Source organism: Mytilus galloprovincialis, chromosome 8 (assembly GCF_965363235.1).
Source record: "Mytilus galloprovincialis chromosome 8, xbMytGall1.hap1.1, whole genome shotgun sequence".
NCBI classification, from domain to species: domain Eukaryota; kingdom Metazoa; phylum Mollusca; class Bivalvia; order Mytilida; family Mytilidae; genus Mytilus; species Mytilus galloprovincialis.
In genome coordinates, this window is record NC_134845.1 from 51921899 (window position 1) to 51940363 (window position 18465).

An 18465-nucleotide genomic window follows, 5' to 3' on the forward strand; every position below is an offset into this window, starting at 1 on the left:
AATAGAGACAGATTATTACACCAGGCAAACCGCTCTTCCAAGTGACAAACAATATAAATATTGTACAGTTAATTGTGAAGAAGTCTGTTAAGGGCATACGTACGATACAGGTACAGGGAATGTAATGACGTTGCTAAAGTAGAATGTAATTGTTCACGACGTCTTACTAACATATCAGTCAAACAGTTCACAACGTCTAACTTACATATCGGAAAAACGCATTTTCGACATATTTTGATCCTTCATCATGATTTAACATTAAAAGGAGTTCATGGACCACTCTTTTCAACAATTAACATTTGAATTGACTATGCATGAAGGTTATTTGTGCAAATTGTTATAAACAAATAACAGATGTATTTTTTTAAAATAAGATAAACATACAGAAAATGATGCCGTTCTTTGAAAATGTGATAAATACCAATAATTTTGAAAGAAGTTTTACATGTTTTACACACATTTAAAGCATACTTTGGTAGAGAAGATTCAGTTTCAGATGGTTTATCAAATACCAACTTGCGTTTCTCTTTTAAATAAAAACGTTAAGTGTGTATTTCAAAAAGATAAAAAAAAATGTTAAAGTAGCCGACATTTTCGGTAAATGTGTAAAAATTCGATCCATTTTATTTCTAAAACATTTGTAAAAGTAGTAAGTGAAGATTAATAGATAAACAATAGCTAGCATGAAAAGTTTAGTGCACAATTCCCCGTGGGATAAAACCACTGTATAGTATGACTTTCAAGTCTCGGTTTGTGTAAACTTATTATAATGTGACATTCAGAAAAATGAAACAATACCCTTAAATATTTGTAAACAAACTGACAACTCCCATGTTCACTTGACCTGAAATATCATATAAAAGCAAGCTTTTTTTTAAATCTGACTTTACTAGTATAAAGTAACATTACTAGTATCAGTATATGATATTTCAAAGCCTTCTGGAAAATTGAAAAAAAAGTTAAACTTGCAAGCTTCAATACGAGTATAATGTTACACAACACCTTATACCATGATTACGGCATGTGTGATATTGACGAAAAGGATACACAATCACTTGTACTATTCAATTCAAATGCTCATGGCTTCCTGAGTGCCATGGTTTAAGGTTTGATAACATTAAACTTCATGTATTTATATTAAGGCGTGATCCTGTCATGGTGTTTACACACGAATACTTACTCATATAGCAATAGTGATTTTTCTACATACATAAATTGTAGGCCATCATAAAGATTAATTTATGAGTGACCTTTTTTTAATATCTCACAGTTAACTCTTTGTCATGTTGGTTATGGTACATTTAATAAGTCAAAAACACAAAACTACCAATCTACGAGGAAAATTCATAACAGAAAGTCCCTAATCAAATGGCAATATCAATAGCTCATACATATTAAACGAATCAATAGCAATTTTCATACTCCTGACTTGATTCAGACATTTTCCTATGTAGAACATGGGGTTTTAAACCTGGTTTGATAGCTAGCTTAACCTTTTACTTGAATGTCAATCGCATGAAATTCCGTTATTTTGACAAAGTGGTGTAATCAAGACAATCATACAGGTTAAAAAAGGTCAGAATAGAGGCACAGCAGTTATCGCTGTTTTATAATCTTAATCACTATAGAAACTAACAAATATCTAAACCAATAAATTTAAAAAAGCACATGAAGCACATAGACAAAGTATTGTAAACAATGAAAGAATAAAAGAAAAAAATTACAGGATGTATCTTAAAAAGAAATTATAACATTCCGCACATTGACTTAACAGATGATTCCAACTGTAGGCTAAATATAACTAGCAATACATTAAATAATAAAAAAAAAAAAAACTCAGCCATAAATTCACGACAGAGGCGAAATTTACCGAATGGAAATTCAAAGGTATAAGTCAAAACAAAAAGACAATAATGTCATAAAAAAACCCACGATTAACGACGAAAAGAAAGAGAAACAGTACAAAAAAAGATAACACCGAATACTAAATAAAATTGAGAAAGGAAATGGGGAATGTGTCAAAGTGACAACAAGCCGACCATAGAGCAGACAACAGTCGAAGGCCACCAATGGGTCTTCAATGTAGCGAGAAACTCCCGCACCCGAAGGCGTCCTTCAGCTGGCCCCTTAATAATATGTATACTATTACAGTAATAATGGACGTCATACTTAACTCCGAATTATACACAAGAAACAAAAATTAAAAATCAAACAAGACTAACAAAGGCCAGAGGCTCCTGACTTGGGACAGGCGCAAAATTGCGGCGGGGTTGAACTTGTTTATGAGATCTCAACCCTCCCCCTATAACTCTAGCCAATGTAGAAAAGTAAACGCATAACAATACGCACATTAAAATTTAGTTCAAGAGAAGTCCGAGTCCGATGTCAGAAGATGTAACAAAAGAAAATAAATAAAATGACAATAAAACATAAATAACAACAGACTACTAGCAGTCAACTGACATGCCAGCTCCAGACCTCAATTAAACTGATTGAAAGATTATGTCTTCATCATATGAATATCAGGCACAATCCTACCCGTTAGGGGTTTAGTATCATACTTTCATAAAATATATGAGAAGAACATAATCCGTGTCATGCCTACAACTGTTTTTTTAAATAAATGTGTTTAGTTCCAATGCAAAGACCCTATAAGTGAATCAATGTTAAAACCAAAATATGCAATCTTAAATGACCTGACAACGGTATCGTAACTATATCCCTTCTTAATAAGTCTGTTTAAAGGTTTTGTAAGCTTTTGAGGTGAATACTGACATTTTTGTGCTTTGTAAAGAATATTACCATAAAATATTGGATATGAAATACCTGAACGTAGAAGATGTCTGCATGTTGAGTTATATTTACGAATTATTTCCTTATGAATTTCTCTCGCTAAAATCTAATACGTTGTTACATACACGAGCTAATCGTACAAGTTGACATATATAAAGTCTGAGCAAGTCGAACCCCACAGTCAAAATCGGGTTGTTATTATGTGCTCCAGTATGTTACGCAGATCTTGATAAATATATGACAATCGTCGTGTTGTTCATCAAACTACAAATCCCGTGATTATTCTAATATGGTAGTATACATTGAAGACGGGATTGTGATCAAATCAGTTTCAACACATCCATGGTCATCTGTGGCACATATATTCCATTATAGCAGATCAAATCGTAATGGCGTCCGTAAATTTTTGTAGGACAAATTACATCTTTTCCACTTGGGACTCATGATACAATATCTTCTCGTAATCATTTAATGCTTAATCGTAATAATGCATAATCGATATCGTAATAATGCTTAATCATCATAATGATTAATCGTAATAATGCTTAATCATAATAATGCTTAATCATTATAATGCTTAATCATAATACTTAATCATAATGCTTAATCATCATAATGCTTAATCATAATAATGCTTTATCATAATAATGCTTAATCATAATAATGCTTTATCATAGTAATGCTTAATCATAATTTTGCTTATATATCGTGTGCGTATACTGATCGAGAGAAAGCACCTTGCCATGTTATTTTCACTAATATCTTTTTTATAGTTTTTTTCGTCTTGTTTTTTTGTGTTGATCCGTTTACATGTTTTAGAGTTTAGAGTGACCCCTATTTCCCTTACATATACACTTTACTAAGTAGCTGAATCCCGTCTCTTTTTCGTCCGAATTTTATATCCGCGCCGAAGACTTATTTGTGGTATTGATTTATGTTGTGTTTTTTCATTAGTTTATTACCCGTACTTTTAATTTTTGATTTATTATTATGCATCAATTACAAACGAATGTCACTAGTGCGGAGAATTTTGTTTCAGCCTTTGTGAACACGAACTTCAAATGTATTTTTAATAGCAATAACGCAATAAATAGTATGCTTTTTTTTCTCATAAAATGGTATTCAAATTAGTTGTTTTTGAAGTACTTATACAATTTGTGGCAATGAAAGCTTGTTTTCCAAAATATTTATTTTAAGTTTTACTTAGAATCACGATGCATGTATCTACAACGCCTACAATGATTAATATACCATTCAGATGTGACGTTATTTACAAATTATATCTTATATATGTATAAAATAAGGTAGATCTGACTATTAAAGCGATATAGATATAATAATTTTAGATTTTGAACATCATGATAATTTAATACGATATGCAATATTCTCATGTTAGGAAAAACGTTTTGGTCGTAGATGTAAGATTAACTCATAAAACATATATCTTTTTTTCTATAAAAAAAAGAAAAGAAAGAAAATCCACAGAAAAAGAACAGCAATATTTGTAATCGAATGTCAAACGAAAATTTTATTTTATTCTGTTAAATAACCAAATTCCGAAATTCTAACATGTCTAATGTATAAAATTATAAATAGATTTACACTTGATAATTTCTAATTTACATTTGGTTGATTAAATGAAGTTAACACTACATTTTACGATCAATCTCTGATAATACCATATTTTTACAACTACCAAATAGAAATGGTACAAGAAGCTTTGATTTATTCTGCAATCCTATCAAACATGTGAAACAATAAAGTGATTTACCATTCCGAATAAAGCAAGATACCATACATTAAAGAGTTATTCCAGCATCATATTATTAGCAATAATATTTATAAAATATTATGGTATCGTCACATTTTTTTATGGTAGAATAACCTCATCTGATATCTATGGCGGAAGTACATGTGATACATCCTCATTCTTTCAATATTCAAGCTGTGGGATGGTCATGCTCCCCGTATTGTCGACAAAGTAATCATATTCTTATACTTTTACTTACATTTGCCTTGGTGGCAATACAGCCTTGGTGGGTTTAAGACCTTGGTGGTCATTTATATATGCCTAGGTGGCAATTGACCAAGGTGGTCATTTATATATGCCTTGGTGGCAATATACCTAGGTGGTCATTTATATAGGGTTGTTGGCACAAGACCTAGGATGTCATTTTTAAATTTTTTATATATTTTCGGCAAAGTTGTGAAGAATCAAGTCGAAATACAATTGTCAATGTTCCTGATTAGGAAGTAAAGGGTGAGTTTGATTCAACAACAGTAAAGACAGAGACAAACCAGCATGGTTAGTACTTGGAGGTGAAGTCCCTTTGATTACAACAAGTTATTCAAATAATGACAATGTTCATTTTGATATGAGTTCATTGCCTTAACGCAACTTTTAAAAGTTTGTATGTGGTCAAATTCATGAGAATTTATTGAACTATGAAACTATTTTTAAAGAACTGTGTACACGTATCTTGAAATATTAAGTAGATTTGTAAAGTAATTAAAAAATAATATTTAATAAAAGTGTTGAAGACATTTTTGTTTGGAGTATTGGGAATACTTTTAGACAAGTATTCCTTAAGGTAAAACCTCGCTAGTGATGTAATTTGAGATTGGCCTGCAAATATACTGTATGGACTATAGAGTTTTCTATGTCCATTACTTAACACGAACTTGATGCAAGATTATATCAATCACTGAGGATATGGGTATAACCTCATTGGTTGCTATCTTTGGCGGAAGTACACGTGATACATCCTCATTCTTTCAATATCCAAGTGGTGGTTGGTTTAAGGGCTATGTTTGGTCAGGCAATACATATTGACTGTTATGGGTTGATGTGGTTTTTGATAAGTTACCCCTCTCCCTACCATACGTATTAAAATGTGGATATGTTTTTATATTTATATTTTGATATTGGTAGTACATGTATGCATTGGATGGAGCTAGCATGTCAGTTAACTGCTAGTAGTCTGTTGTTATTTATGTATTATTGTCATTTGTTTATTTTCGTTTGTTACATCTTCTGATATCGGACTCGGACTTCTCTTGAACTGAATTTTAATGTGTGAATTGTTATGCGTTTAATTTTCTACATTGACTAAAGGTATAGGGGGAGGGTTGAGATCTCACAAACAAGTTCAACCCCGCTGCAATTTTGCGCCTGTCCCAAGTCAGGAGCCTCTGGCCTTTGTTGGTCTTGTATGATTTTTAATTTTAGTTTCTTGTGTATAATTCGGAGTTTAGTATGACGTCCATTTTCACTGAACTACTATGCATATTTTAAGGGGCCAGCTGAAGGACGCCTACGGATGCGGGAGTTTCTCGCTACATTGAAGACCCATTGGTTTCCTTCGGCTGTTGACTGCTCTATGGTCGGCTTGTTGTCGCTTTGACACATTCCCCATTTCCTTTTTCAATTTTATTTTGGGTTAATGAGCACGAGACATTAGGAAAAAAAATTACCATAGGATCATGCTGACGAAACACACATTCGCTTTGGCAATTTTCAAGGGTAAGTGGATTCGTATGTTTGTGCTTGCTATTTCATTACAATGGTAAAAACAGATTATATATTTCAGATGACAATAATGTTTATTATAATTAATGCTTCATTTTATGAGCTCCAGAGTAGTTATATAAGAAACACCTGCTCACTATATCTAGTGTGCTCTTACGCATACCATAGTAGTCCACATTTTGCTTTCTGAAACGTATTTTTAATTATTATCTTGTATCCGGTTCTCTCCTCGAGAGTTTTCTATGCCCATAACTTAATATGAACTGGAATTCAAGATTATATCAATCAATGAGGATATGTTGTATTATGTTCACTGTTGAAACGAATTAACAATCTGTAATTTTCTATTGAATTGGTAGTATTTTCTATGTAGTTGTATTAGAAAAAGACAACAGTAATATACCGCTGTTCAAAACTCATAAATCCATGGACAAAAAACAAAATCGGGGTAACAAACTTAAACCGAGGGAAACGCATTAAATATAAGAGGAGAACAACGACACAACACTAAAATGTAACACACACACAGAAACGGACCAAGCATCAGACAAAATCCCACGAGAATAACAAATATAACATCAAAACCAAATACATGAATTTGGGATAGACAAGTACCGTGACACGTATTAGGTTATCAGAAAATGTAAGAAAAGTTTTTAAATGAGTTATCCTCTTTCATCATAGATATAATAATTATATTATTATCATTATCATTTTTATACAAAAATATACATGGAGTTTATAGTTCACGTAGTTTTTTTTTATCAGAATGTTGGTTTATCTCAATAAGCCTATAGAAATGTAGAGGCGAACCAACTGTTACTAAAAATTAACGTGCCTTAATATTAAACATGTTATTTCATTTACAGAAGTATACTCTTACAATAGAAAATACACAAAATAAAATTAATATCTGACCAATATTAGATTAAAAAAATAAGCAGCACATTCTATCTGTCACCCCCTTTTTTAAACTTATATATGTTACAGTAAATAGGTGAAATTAGGAATTACACGTAATTTCTAAACATTTCAGTAAAGGCCTGTAATAACTAGTCAGTTTAGTAATTACAAGTATTTACTAGTTGTTTTAGTAATAACTGGTATTCACTGATTTTTTTTGTCATTTTTACAGCTATTTACTAACTTTATATTTTTGTTTAAAAATTCAAGACGTAATTCAAGATATCAAATTAGAAAGTAAAGGGGTGGGGATTTTTAGGGCTTTCTTCAGTATAAAGGATTATAAGGCACTTTAAAAGTGCGTAATGTTTTTAATTGAAACTTTAAAATGTTGCTTAATAAATTTTGAAACTCCCTAAAAATCATCAATATGCAAACCAATGATATCAATCCAAAATTGAGAAATACATTTTTGAGAAATTTATAGGCAACTTAGCCAGCTCTTTTTAAGACAGACATTAGATTATGCAAATGATCTTGATAATTCTTCAAATCTCATAAATTTGTTAAATTAAAATCTCCATCAGGCATATTTTGCATATCAACTTGGCCAATGACATGACTTAAATTCCTTTTACAAAATAGGTTTTAGTACGACTTCTTTTGTCAGACATTTGCGATGAAGAGGACATTCTTCACAAACAAATTTATACAAATTGATGGCGTTAAAAATCACATTTTCATTTTTCTGTGTTTCTCTTTTTATGAGTTTTTCAAAATCTCCAAACTGAAGCTTATGTACCTGCAACACAATTTTAGCATCGTTTCTACCTGTATAAGAATGATCTTTTTGTGGATTGAATAAGTCAGCTAAATGTTCCATCCCTTTTCTTTTACTTTCAATGTTGACGTTCTTTTCATTTTCGTCGAGCCTGCGACTTTTGTCGCAAAAGCAAGACATAGCGAACCATCATTAATTCCGTCGCCAGGGGCATCCACAAATATTCACTCTGTGGTTAAAGTCTTTTTTAAATTTTGATAATTTTCTAAAATTATCCTGGATTTCTAATAAACTTGAACAGTAGCTTGTTTATAATCAAAAGATCAATTTCAAGAAGAAAAAATTGTAAAAAAAAAAGATTTCTCCGTATTTTAATTATAAATGAACTTAGTTTTATGCCAGTTAATATTACATTCAAACTGTGGTTAAATGTTTTTAAACTTTGATAACTTTCTCAAAGTGTCCTGGTTTTCTACCAAACTGGGACAGAAGCTTGCTTATGATTATAAAATAATATCTAGAAGTTATGTAAAGTTTGTAAAAAAAAATTTTTTTTTCGTAAATTACTTATAAACGGACTACATGTAGTTTGTTTATTCAAATTACATATCAAACATACACTCTGAAGTTAAAGTTTCTAAAATATTTAATAGATTTCATAAACCATCCTGATTTTTTAACAAATTTGGACAGAAGCTTCTTACAGAACTAGACATAGCATATAGAGGAATTTTTTCTTCCTATTTTTGTTGGGCCTGTGACTCACAGCAATAGTAGACGAGACACTCGGTTGTGCGGAAACCTCATAATTTTATATCTGAATACATCGGTAAACCATCTCCAGTTAGGGATTGAATTGAAGGTCAAATGAATATATATTCAATTAGGTCCAATTATTAGCTTGAAAGTGCTCAACTCATCAACCATATTTCTCAGCTTATTTAACATAGAAGAAACCGATAGGCTGTTGAAAGTGAAATATAATTTCACTAAATCATTTTAATTAATGATTTAACAACAACAAAAATCATACATAATTTTAATCTCGTAGCTAATAAACCTATAGCAAAACGATACATTTAAGGCTGCTCCCTTTTTTAAGAATACTCACTGATATTCTAGTAAGTACTACCATTAATTTTGATAAGAAGACCATATTACAACATTGTTTTTCAGTAAGTAAATAGGTGTAAAAATTCATTTTAAAATTAGTAATTACTGGTAATTACTGGGCCGGTTTAGAAATTACTTGTATTTACTAAGTGCATCGGGAATTACATGTAATTCCTAAATTTTAGTAATTACATGTAATTCCTAATTTCACCTATTTACTGTAACATATACATGTATGCTTTCTGAGGGGAAACCAGGAACTATCAGTTGCACTTAGTTGATTATTGGATATCATGGTTAATAATCTTAACGAAAAAGGCAAACATGATTTCATTTGCATCGCAACTATGCGTTAAGCCATCGCTATCAATGGGAATATACTCCCATAAGAAGTTGACAGTGTAAGCTAAAGGTTATCAGTTATTACTTGACCAGCCATCTAATATTTGAAATTGAACGTGAACATGTGCATTCAGTTGATTTGTTTTTTAAGTGGTCTTTATTGAGGTTCTACAACTCGTGATTGTAGGTAAAACAATTTGTTCGTAATAGGTGCTGTACACGTATTTGAGATGTCTTATAACATGTACAAAGAGTGGTATGTATGATTGTACTGCTTTATGATAACGGCCATTGTCTCAATTTGTGGCATATAAAACAAAATTGTTAGCAAAAGTGAGTTTTAATTTTTTCCGATGTTTTTTTCTAAGATGACTGCCGGTGTAATATATCTGTAAAACAATATCGAATTCGATAGATCTAGGTTGTATTAAAAATTATTAACATCTGTGTCTCGAATTAAGTTTGGAAAGTGGTAGTGGCTATTGTGCCGTGTTGATTTGATGAGTTATGCAACGACTTTTGAAACAAAGAAGTAATATATATAAAGATATTTTGTAAAGAGGAAGAAATGTATTATGGCAATGACCATACATGTAGCTACATGTACGTCACAATGAGAGTAAACCTTTTTTGATTGAAAACATTTGTATTGAATTAGAAATGGGTTACTAAAACATTAAGAAGTTTATATAACTATCATTATTACATAGTTTAGGACGGAATCAGTTTTCTTTGATTTGATGACTGGTTATATTTAATAATGACGAAATTAAGGTATCATCACATTGGAATGGTTTTAGCTGAAAATAAAACAAAAGAAATTTGTTAGCCAATGCATATTTGTTTTCCTGTTAATGTTCTGTACATAAATCAAGATGGTATAACATTGGAATAAAAGTCAATTTAGACAGCGTTAGCACAATAAAAACATACAGAACGTATAGAAGTAAACGTTCGATGTATGGTCTAGTCAGGTGCAATCATACATTTCCTTTGAACTCTGGTATAAAGCGGAAATCATACCACAACTTAATTTCATATACAATTTTAATTCTAGATACGGTTTTCATTTTATTTTATCTTGTACTGTCCTTTTTATGACTTTATTGTCCGTACGTTGATTTAAATAGCTTTAGATTGACCTTGCGATGATAACTATCTGCGCTATTCCTTGAGTGCATTTCGTTATTGCCCGTGTTACATTGATTGATCTTACACTGTTGATGCATTGACTTTAAATAAGCTTTTTTTCTTTTATCATCCTAAAAATGTGCAATGCCTGTGCAATGAATGTGCAATGCATGAACAATGCATGTGTAATGCCTGTGCAATGAATGTGCAATGTATGAACAATGCATGTGCAATGCCTGTGCAATTCCTATGTAATGTATGTGCAATGCATTGCAATAGAAATGTTTGTGTAATGCCTTCAGTTTACTTTTAGTTTTGTAAGTTGATTTATCTTGGACTGTCCATTCAATGACTTGAGTTGTTCTGTCAAAAAAAAAACTCCTTGAACGATTTAAGTTGCTTTAACATGTTTAAGATCTTTAACAAGTCTATTGTTGAAACAGTACACAAAATTAATCACGGGAGAAGACATTAACAGCATTGTTAAACTTAAATTGATAGTGTTAATTCGGATTGTTAGTATGTTTGATATCAAAATAACCGTAAACACTTCATAAGTGGATTTAAAACTTGTTAAAGGTGTTTCATTTGTCTAGAAAATATTAACTGTATATTCACTAATAATCAATATTGATGATTAACATTTAACAATGTATACCTACATTTTTTACAACAACATTTCCAAATAACTATAGCAATTACAACTACAAGTACTAATAGCACCACACATCCAACTACGATTCCTGCTATTTCTCTGCAAGTGAAAAAAAATTAAGAATACTTGTTCATGCTCGTAAAACTGTATTATGAATACTTGCTCATACTTGTAAAACTATACAAGAAATTTATCTTCATACTTGTAAAACTATTCAAGGAATACATGTTCATTTAGTAAACTATACTAGGAATACTTGTTCATACTTGTACAACTATACTAGAAACGCATGTTCAAGATTAATGTAGACATTACAAACAAGGCTATAATGTTTGTTGATGTTGAACAAAGAGAACACAGACTGTTTGAAGATCAGTTAAAAAAAAGATAAAATTTGCTTCATACTCTATAGTATAAAACGAAGTTTTTTTTATGGTTGTGGCCAGTTATCTTTTTCTTGCATGAATTTATATTTCTAAAATCACACTGCACAAAAAGTGATACGAAAAAGTGATACGAAAATCGGAATTAATCTGATTGGCTTATACAGCATCACTAAACGATATCACAGCATTTCCATTGGCTATTCGTTAGATCATTGATTACTTTCAAAGTTAACGACGATGTACATTTCGTCTATGGTAACGGACATGTGTGATTTCGTCAATACCGACCGTGCAAGGCCTATATAGCCAGTCATGGTCGTTAAAAACTCGGATTTGTTTGTTGTACAAACCACCCACACTTTTCACCTGACAATGTTCTTTTTGTCAAATTTTATTGCATTCTGAAGCGTGCAAAAACTCTTTAAATGTCTAAATTTGACACTGGAAAAGGACATATGACGTCATACTGATTGTGCAAAAGATTTGTGGATTTTTTAATTCAACACAATGAGAGTGTTGACAATAAGAGAAATCTGTTTAACAACATGTGAGAATTGGATATTTCTTGATATCAACTCTAGTTATTTAATCTAAATAGTACCAATAAATTCGCAGATTGCGCGTTTATTATTTTTTGAAATTGAATAACACGAGTTGATATCAAGCAATATCCCTTTCTTACTTGTTATGAAAACTATTATTGTATTTCGTGGTGTACGACATTTCCGATGTTTGACAGTTCGATATACATATATTTAACGTCAGGCGAGCTTTGCTTTAAATACTTTATTGTCACGAGCGGAGGAATATCATAGACGTTAAATCTATATTAACTAAATCTGCTAAGTCACTCCTTTATCTAAGAAACAATGCATGAAATCCATTGATTTATTGGAAATTTATAATATTCGAATTATATCCTTAAAGTAAGCGAGACAGAAAATTAATGAATGTCATGGTCCAAATCATGTGTAAATTGACTACACATCTATGGATTTCAAGAAATATTTTGGTCCTAATAGACATGTTCACCATAAGCCGATATCGAAACTGAAACCGATACCGAAACCGAAACTGAAACCGATACCGAAACCGAAACCGAAACCAAAAAAAGTAGTAAGGTAAATGGTTAATGTTAATAATGTTTAATTAACTCAACCCATTTACTCCATTTTATTGTTTGGAATTTAAAACACTAGATTGAAAGTTTATTCAATTAAAAAAATAACATGAATCTATCAAAACAGTCAAATTTAATTCAACGAGGCAAACATTTTTTTCATTTTATTATAATTGTATGACTACTGTTAATCTGTATCAGATGAAGGGGGGGGGGGGGGTCCAAAAAGCTTGATGGTGTTTCGGCAAAATTACTTTCAACAGTATGTTATACATTTTCATGTTTTTCTCTCTCCTTTTCCTTTTCTTTTCTTTTTCCGGAACTCGTTTGATTTTCCCTCTTGATATGCTTGGTTCTTCAATGTTGATCATCAATTTTTGTTCTTGGTGTTAGCAAACATTTTATTTCATAAAGCTATCCATGAAATTTGGCCAATTCTTCATCAAGCTTTCCTATCATTGATAACAAATCCGTCAGCTAAAAATTGGGAATCTACGAAGGGTGATTGGCCAGAATTGGAAGAAGCTGTTGGATCTATTGATGGCACCTACCATATAATAAATCGTCAACCACAAACTGGGCATGGTTTTATAGTGGACATTGTCGTATACACTATATTCATGTACACAATAGTAATAAGAGACACAGGACAGAAAATAAGATACATCAACTATGGTTTCTAGATCATAGCAATGACGCAATGACTTCCAAATTGATGGATGCGATCGGTCCACCCGATGTTTTACCGTTTTCATGTGATTGTTACTTACTTGTCGATATCATATATCCAGAATGAAGACGTCAAAATCAATGCATCGTAAAAAGATAGCCCCGCTCTCTACAGGCTAAGAACCCTTGCAACATATCTCATGCGTTGCGTGTTGCAAGGAGAAATTCTATTTTTGTTCAACTTAGTCTGAAATATTAGTGACAGCAAAAATACAGAACTTCAACCCGGATGGCCTTCAACTTCCTATTGTAATACTTCTTTTAATACTTGTTATTGTTTCTCTCGGAAACAAGCTTGTACTTTCTGTTAACTTCACGTTATGTTGAGTAAGCGTTTTCCAAATAATAATCCTTATGCACTTAGTTGTGTGACGCCTACTACTTTTGATTGTATGACGTCTTCCAAAAATTCCACGGTTGTCAGTCGGAGTCAATGTAGAGCAATCTCAGTCGATGTTTAAGGGATATTTGAAATTATTTATTCTGAACATTAAAAGAGTATTAAATTAGTATAGGAATAATCATAATAATGTATTTGAAGAGTTGCCTCCGTCAATTTTGGATTTGGAATCGACGGTCAACAATATCTTTTCTACTGGATCCATTCACGTGTTACTAGTAAATCTGCATTTGAGATCTCGATGGAAAAACTTCTCGTTTGCAAATAATACATTTAAAAAAGTGAGAGAAAGAAAGAAAAATCAATTTTTAACATACCCGTCGGACAAGCTGTCAGTTGAGTCAGTTATCTTCTGATCTGCAATTTGAGAAACCTTAGTTCGAAGTTGTTTATGAAAATGTAGATGTTTAATCAATTAAGTTAATATATCCAAGTAAATAATCATTTAGTTATTATATTAAACGTTTCAGACTATAAGTTGTGTTGATCTAAATGGAAATAAAAAAAAAATCGTTATTTTCATGAAAGCTATAAAATTTATATTATTTTATCTACGTATATATTGTCACTCAGTATATTTTTCTTTACAATCAAGTTTATGATTTATTTAAAAGAAATACCTTACCACACAATATTCCTGTATAATTTGGAGAACACGTGCAAAAGAATGTGGCTTTGCCAGAAGGTGCATAACAAGTGGCGCCGTTTGAACAAGGAGTAGTATCACATGGAGCTGAAATACATTAATATATACAATAAACGTAACCGATATGCATACATTTTTTTCAACGAAAAGTCAAAGTAATGAGTATTGATATATTCTATTTAATACGTACATGATTAAGCAAATTATTTTGAACAACGTTGAGCTAATAAAAATACTGTTTTCTTACATGGAGGTTTTCGCCCAGCACATACTAATGACAGCCAAATTGATGTTTTATACATTTTCAGCACTGTAATAACTATCAACGTGATTGAAAAGGTATGAAGAAGCGTGACATGCAGTATTGTAAATAACTCTCTATTCTGCATGGTTTGTTGTTTTATGTTGAAGTGTATTTAAAAATTCAATGGGTAATATGTATAAAATATTACTATATTACTGTCTTTTCTATGAGGTAAATGTGTGGTTTTATTGACTTTTGAAAATCTTTTGAGAGAGATTAAGAGATAAATAGGACATTTAACATTAATCCTAATGCGTACTGTATACATGTGCACATTATACTGAATGTGCATTTTATAAGGTCTTTTGAAGATCTTTTGTTTATGATCAAATTATTTTTTTCTGTTTAATTTAATAGTTAAATTTGTAACCATGAATTAGCTTTCATAATGAAGAGACCTAAGGTATTTGATTTGCGATATGTGTCTTATAGAGTGTAAGTGAGATAAAAACCATCAAATAATTAATCGTCGTGTTTCAGGCTTATTTGTGGAAAAGCGACTTGGTTTGTTCGTACATATAACCCTCTATCAATTAAACAATCACTTTTCAACTTTTAACATTAAACTAAATACCAGAATACATTAAAGTGGTGTTTTAAAAATGACCTTGACAATAGCTACATTTAAGATTATCTTTGTGACACCAAAATAGAGATCAACACAAAAAATTACCGGTCTAGTCTTACTCTCATTTGCACCCCCCCCCCCCAAAAAAAAAATAATTAAAAAAAAACGAACTCCGAGGGAAATGCTAAACAGAAAGTCTCTTAGGATATGGCAAGATGAAAAGGTCACAAATTAAACGAATTGATAACAACTGTCATATTCCTAAATGGGTGACTTGCAGCACACAGCGTGCATCTATTGATATACTTAAAAAGATTGATGATTTATTAAATGGTTAAGTTTAGATATGTAGTATTGACTACAATCCTCTATAACAACTGGGCGCATACTAGTTATTTATTGCTAACTGTTTCTGAACATTTGGATTACATTACGTTGTTCACTACTTCAATTCAGTATTAACATTCACAATTTATAAGATCGTAAGTGAATTCTAAAACATATACTATACTTCAAAGTTAATGACTATTATTAAAAAAGAATTAAAATTGCATATTATATTAAGTATGTATTAAAAAAAAATACTTTAAATATAAACTGTTACAGTCGTTAAACATTTGAAAAAAAAAATGATTGGTTTTTGAAATCAAGACTGGGGAAAATATCTGGTAGTCATAATTGTGAACAATACAAAAATAAGTATATTCGTTTTATCGAAAAAAAAACATCGTTATAGAATAAGTAACTGTGGTCAAGCATTGCAATTCGATCGTGAATGAAATTAGAGGTAAATGATAGCGACCATATTAACAAGACTAGTGTTATTCGGTATAATGAGATAAACTATCTTGGAAAATACGTAACGGTAGTCAAGCTTTGATTATAATAGGATCGTGAAAGATCTGGTTTCGGATCTTGGTAGATATTGTACATGTATTCTTATCGTGAAAGCAATGCAATATAATTCTAATTATGTAACATCCATTCTGTTATCATTCTGCGGAATTATAAGGAAAAAAACAGTCTTTTTTTGAAAAATACAAAATGCAACAGATATATGTAAAGTTAAACAAATAACAAAGTACACGTTGTATCTACAATTGTATCATGTATATAACATGTGTATTTAAAATTGATTTCTTTTATCGTCAAATAGTGCAGAATACTGTCAATGATATATTATTGAAAAGTTTAAGATATTTTTGAAAGTAGGATTTTATTGTATTGTATTCTTATTTGATCATGAACGATTAGTCACAATCATGAACGATAAGTCACAATAATGAACGATTAGTCACAATCATGAACGATAAGTCACAATAATTAACGATTAGTCACAATCATGAACGATAAGTCACAATCATGAACGATTAGTCACAATTAACGCGTTGTTTTGATATAAAAGTGGCTGTGGGCCTGCCCTTTTCCCTGGTAGACACGCTCGGTGAAAGAAGAAAGAAAAAGAAAGGCAAATGTACATTCAAGTGTGTAAATCGGATATAAACAGATAATGCAAAAAAGGAGCAAAATACCAAAAGTAAAACAACAGTATACAACAACATATAAAACTAAAGACTGATCATCAAAAAGCGGCTGCAATCTCAGTAAGAACATATGCATTTAACAATGTATTAATTGAATGTATTCTCCTCCTAAAATGTATGAATCTTATGCCACATTTAACTCATAACAAGAAGGTACAGAAAACCCGAGGGAATAACAAAACAGCTGAACGCTTTAATAAAAAGATATAGGAAAGCTTTTCTATGATTAAGTAAGTGTTTGTCAATCTTTTAATATCCAATGTAATTTGTGCCGTTCTCCAAATGGTTTAATTTTTTAGAAATTTCATTTTATTTTAGGTAAAAAAAATACATGTTTGTTGTACATTGTTTGATAATAAAAAATGTTTGATATCCAATACTATATCAAACTTAATTTTGACTTACATGATTCGGTGAATAATGTTAAAGAATGTTATAATTGTATAAATAAAGTTTCCTTGATAAATATATGTACTTATGTTCCTCACATGAAACACCATTCGTTACGGCATTCGGTAGTAATGTCAGCCAAACTAAAGCTATTAAACTAGTCCAAAATGTGTTATTCATCTTCAGTACTGAGACAGCTATCACCGTCACAAAGAGAATTGATCGTGATGAGATGTACTCCTAACAATATTCTTAAGTGTTCTTCTTCTGAGATACAGAACTTATACTTCAAGTTATACGAGTTAACAAGTGTGAAGAAACGTCATATGCAATTTTACGCCCCATTATCATGATTTATTATTTTCTGTTTATGTTCAATGAAATACTACGGTGCACACATGAAGGGACATTAGCTAGGATAAAGCAGTTTGTAAATTTTTCTTTATATTTTTTCTTCACATTTTCAAGATAATATATTCATTTAAAGAGATACCTCTAAAAACTAATAAGATGATATGATAAACTAACTCATGTAATTGACATATCTTATAAATCAAATAAGACATCATATAGCTATATATATTTATCATATGTTTAGTAGTAAATACAGTAATTTTGCATATTTGATAAATAGCCTGCTGTTTAATCCATATCGCGCAACTTTGATGCGCACCCTTTATCGCATACCCTTTATCACACCCCTACCCTTTATCGCATACCCTTTATCACACCACTACCCTTTATCACATCCCTACTTTTTTTCTTTTTTTTTTTACTTAAAGTCAGTTTTGTTATTTTTTTGCTTAAGATAAATTTTCCTCAAAATAGGTTAATTTTTTGAATGACGTCATTGTTTGGTATGTGACGTCACGAACGTCAAGTTTTCATATTGTATGTGACGTCACGAATGTCAAGTTTTCGTATTTTTTGGCACACTAAATGCAACTATAAAAAAACAAAACACACAAATAAGTATAATTAAAAACCAATTGTTCAGAGAACCATTGATGGTCTTTCCACCAGTAAGGATCTTTTTTATATGAAAATATTAAAATTCGGTTTTAAATGTCAATTTTAGCGTCAAATGACAGCTTATTGGACGCTGATTCCAAAAATATATGGTTTCTATAC

The 18465-nt window shown here is 31.0% G+C and overlaps 1 protein-coding gene across 1 annotated transcript; it reads right to left on the reverse strand.

Moving 5' to 3' along the window:
• Positions 1-9892: 9892 nt before the first annotated feature.
• On the reverse strand, positions 9893-17600 carry LOC143043366 (uncharacterized). The gene is made up of 5 exons (XM_076215707.1): positions 17433-17600; positions 14508-14615; positions 14200-14239; positions 11255-11346; positions 9893-10261 (listed from the first exon to the last, which is right to left on the reverse strand). Exons 1-5 carry the CDS (start codon positions 17512-17514, stop codon positions 10242-10244), a joined length of 342 nt encoding a protein of 113 aa, XP_076071822.1. The 5' UTR covers positions 17515-17600; the 3' UTR covers positions 9893-10241.
• Between the last annotated feature and the right edge of the window lie 865 nt (positions 17601-18465).

Bases quoted from the DNA above. Each gene is read 5' to 3' on its own strand.
- LOC143043366 (XM_076215707.1), bottom strand. From the start codon at position 17,514: ATGAATAACACATTTTGGACTAGTTTAATAGCTTTAGTTTGGCTGACA. The intron at 14,616-17,432 runs GTGAGGAACATA...AATGTATTTCAG, and splicing joins CGTAACGAATGGTGTTTCAT to CTCCATGTGATACTACTCCT. The intron at 11,347-14,199 runs GTATGTTAAAAA...TTTCACTTGCAG, and splicing joins ACTGACAGCTTGTCCGACGG to AGAAATAGCAGGAATCGTAG.